This window comes from Ceratotherium simum, chromosome 4, assembly GCF_057802395.1.
Source record: "Ceratotherium simum simum isolate JZ-2026a chromosome 4, ASM5780239v1, whole genome shotgun sequence".
NCBI classification, from domain to species: Eukaryota; Metazoa; Chordata; class Mammalia; order Perissodactyla; family Rhinocerotidae; genus Ceratotherium; species Ceratotherium simum.
This window is the reverse complement of record NC_141903.1, coordinates 35,000,470-35,003,890: the sequence shown is the minus strand read 5'-3', so window position 1 is coordinate 35,003,890 and position 3,421 is coordinate 35,000,470. Positions and strand designations below refer to the sequence as shown.

At 50.7% G+C, this 3,421-nt stretch overlaps 1 protein-coding gene across 1 annotated transcript; it reads left to right on the top strand.

Moving 5' to 3' along the window:
• Window positions 1-226: 226 nt before the first annotated feature.
• PCDHB6 (protocadherin beta 6) lies at window positions 227-3,036 on the top strand. The gene has a single exon (XM_004420066.3). It carries the CDS (start codon window positions 442-444, stop codon window positions 2,824-2,826), a length of 2,385 nt encoding a protein of 794 aa, XP_004420123.2. The 5' UTR covers window positions 227-441; the 3' UTR covers window positions 2,827-3,036.
• The last annotated feature ends 385 nt before the right edge of the window (window positions 3,037-3,421 follow it).

Sequence of the window (3,421 nt, the reverse complement as noted above, 5' to 3'; positions counted from 1 at the left end):
AGAGAATTTGATTCAAGATCTGGAGGAGAGCCCAGGATGACTTTGAAAAAACCCCAAGACTCCCAGGTAATTATTTATACATGTGGTTCACATACTACAGTTTGAGAAACATTGAGTCGACCTAAAAGTCCACTCAGATTTTGGAAATGGTGTTGATCTGCATGCACCTCATGAAGTTCTTAATTTGAACGCGTGGTGGCAGTGCAGGCTAAGAGAGTGAATAATAGCGCTGCAGAATCGGTGGACTCCACTGAGAAAAAATACAGAACACATTTAGAGCTAAAGCTGAGATAGAAGTGCTCAGGAAGGCAGTCGTCGCCAGACAAATTGTAAGAACGAATTCGAAATTCTATAGCAAAGACATTTCGGAGGGTCGACGGTGGACGTGGTGATTGGGGGTGGAAAAGGATTCTTCCCCTGGAATCAGACATAACAATAGAGATGGCGCAAACAAAAGTACATCGCAAGAAAAGGCAAGTGGCCATCTTCATTATATTGATGCTTTTGTGGGAGGCGGGTTCAGAATCGATTCACTATTCTGTACTGGAGGAGTCAGAAAGTGGCACGTTTGTAGCCAACTTGACAAAGGACCTGGGACTCAGGATGGGAGAGCTGGCCGCGCGGGGCGCCCGGGTTGTTTTCAAGGGAAACAAACAGTATTTGCAGCTTGATCCACAGACCTATGATTTGCTGCTAAATGAGAAACTGGACCGAGAGGAGCTGTGCGGTTCCACTGAGCCGTGCGCGCTACCTTTCCAAGTGTTACTGGAAAATCCCTTGCAGTTTTTTCAGGCTGTCTTGCGAGTCAGAGATATAAATGACCACGCCCCCGAGTTCCCCGCCAGAGAAATGCTACTAAAAATATCAGAAATTACTACGCCAGGAAAGATATTTCCTTTGAAAATGGCACAGGATTTAGACGCTGGTAGCAACAGCCTTCAGAGCTACATGATCAGCTCCAATCCTCACTTCCACGTTCTCACTAGCAATCGCAGCGATGGCAGGAGGTTCCCGGAACTGGTGCTGGACAAAGCTTTGGACCGCGAGGAGCAGCCCGAGCTCAGGCTAACCCTCACAGCGCTGGATGGCGGGTCTCCGCCCCGGTCTGGGACCACAGAGATTCAGATCCTAGTCTTGGATATCAATGATAACGCCCCTGAGTTTGCTCAGGAGCTCTATGAGGTGCAAATCCCGGAAAATAACTCCCTGGGCTCGCTGGTTATCACCGTGTCAGCGAGAGATTTAGACGCAGGGTCCTTTGGGGAGGTATCTTATGCCCTATTTCAAGTCGATGACGTTAACCAACCCTTCGAAATAAACGCAGTTACAGGAGAAATTAGACTGAGAAAGACGTTGGATTTTGAGGAATTTCAGTCTTATCACGTGGATATTGAGGCCACAGATGGCGGGGGACTATCAGGAAAATGCTCTTTAGTCATCAAGGTCCTGGATGTGAATGACAATGCCCCTGAATTGACCGTGTCGTCACTCATCAGCCCCATTCCTGAAAACTTGCCACAGATCACAGTGGCAGTTTTCAGTGTGTCAGATGCAGATTCTGGACGTAACCAACAGGTTATTTGTTCTATAGATGACAATCTCCCCTTTCTCCTAAGACCGTCGGTAGAGAATTTTTACACCCTGGTAACAGAAGGAGCACTGGACAGAGAGAGCCGGGCTGAGTACAACATCACCATCACCGTCACCGACATGGGATCCCCCAGGCTGAAAACGCAGCACAGCATAACCGTGCTGGTCTCCGACGTCAATGACAACGCCCCCGCCTTCACCCAAACCTCCTACACCCTGCGGGTCCGCGAGAACAACAGCCCCGCCCTGCACATCGGCAGCGTCAGCGCCACAGACGCAGACGCAGGCGCCAACGCCCAGGTCACCTACTCGCTGCTGCCGCCCCACGACCCGCACCTGCCCCTCGCCTCCCTCGTGTCCATCAACGCGGACAACGGGCACCTGTTCGCCCTGCGGTCCCTGGACTACGAGGCCCTGCAGGCCTTCGAGTTCGGCGTGGGCGCCACAGACCGAGGCTCGCCGGCGCTGAGCAGCCAGGCGCTGGTGCGCGTGCTGGTGCTGGACGACAACGACAACTCGCCCTTCGTGCTCTACCCGCTGCAGAACGGCTCGGCGCCCTGCACCGAGCTGGTGCCCAGGGCGGCCGAGGCGGGCTACCTGGTGAGCAAGGTGGTGGCGGTGGACGGCGACTCGGGCCAGAACGCCTGGCTGTCGTACCAGCTGCTCAAGGCCACGGAGCCCGGGCTGTTCGGCGTGTGGGCGCACAACGGCGAGGTGCGCACGGCCAGGCCGCCGAGCGAGCGCGACGCGCCCAAGCACAGGCTGCTGGTGCTGGTCAAGGACAACGGCGAGCCGCCGCGCTCGGCCAGCGTCACGCTGCACGTGCTGCTGGTGGACGGCTTCTCGCAGCCCTACCTGCCGCTGCCGGAGGCGGCGGCCGAGCAGGCGCAGGCCGACCCGCTCACCGTCTACTTGGTCATCGCCCTGGCCGCGGTGTCGTCGCTCTTCCTCTTCTCGGTGCTCGCGTTCATCGCGGTGCGGCTGTGCGGGAGGAGCAGGGCCGCCTCGCTGGGTCGCTGCTCGGTGCCTGAGGGCCACTTTCCGGGCCACCTGGTGGACGTCGGCGGAACTGGGACCCTGTCCCAGAGCCACCAGTATGAGGTGTGTCTGAGGGGAGGCTCTGGGACCAGCGAGTTCAAGTTCCTCAGGCCGATTCTCCCCAACTTCCCTCCCCAGGACAGTGGGAGGGAAATGGAGGAAAACCCGACATTTCGGAATAGTTTCCAATTCAGTTAAGTATTGGATTATTCTATTAAACCCTACTTAATAAGTTTGGAAATCTCTTTTAACTTAAAGTTACATGTTATTAATGCATGTTATTTATGGTCCGTTTCTTGATTATTTTACTACTGTTCCTTAGGGTGAAATTAAAAAAAAAAACCAGATACTGGGTATACACAGTATTTTCCCTATATTATACTTAGTAGTTTTTTTATTACTCTCACTCAACTATATTTGACAATCTGAATAAAAAGTAAAATTTTATTTGCATAATTTAAAATTTTTGAAATTCAATCATCTATTCCTTACAAAAATTATATTCCAAGGTCCTTAAGTAAAATCGTATTTCCAACTAGTGGTGAGAATTGTCATCACTATTGCTATGTCATAACTATATGCTATAAAATTTTTAAATGCAAGGGTTTGATATCATTTAATCTGCCAATATAAGTCTAATTTTGAACTCCTACAGTTTGAAAACTAAAGATAAACACTAAAGATGGCTAAATGCTAACTTAGCCATTCATATTTACTGTGCTTTTCAATATACCATAATAGTCAATACATATTTTCTATAAATATAGACCTAATGAAAGTGTCAATGCATTAA

Bases quoted from the DNA above. Each gene is read 5' to 3' on its own strand.
- PCDHB6 (XM_004420066.3), top strand. From the start codon at position 442: ATGGCGCAAACAAAAGTACATCGCAAGAAAAGGCAAGTGGCCATCTTC.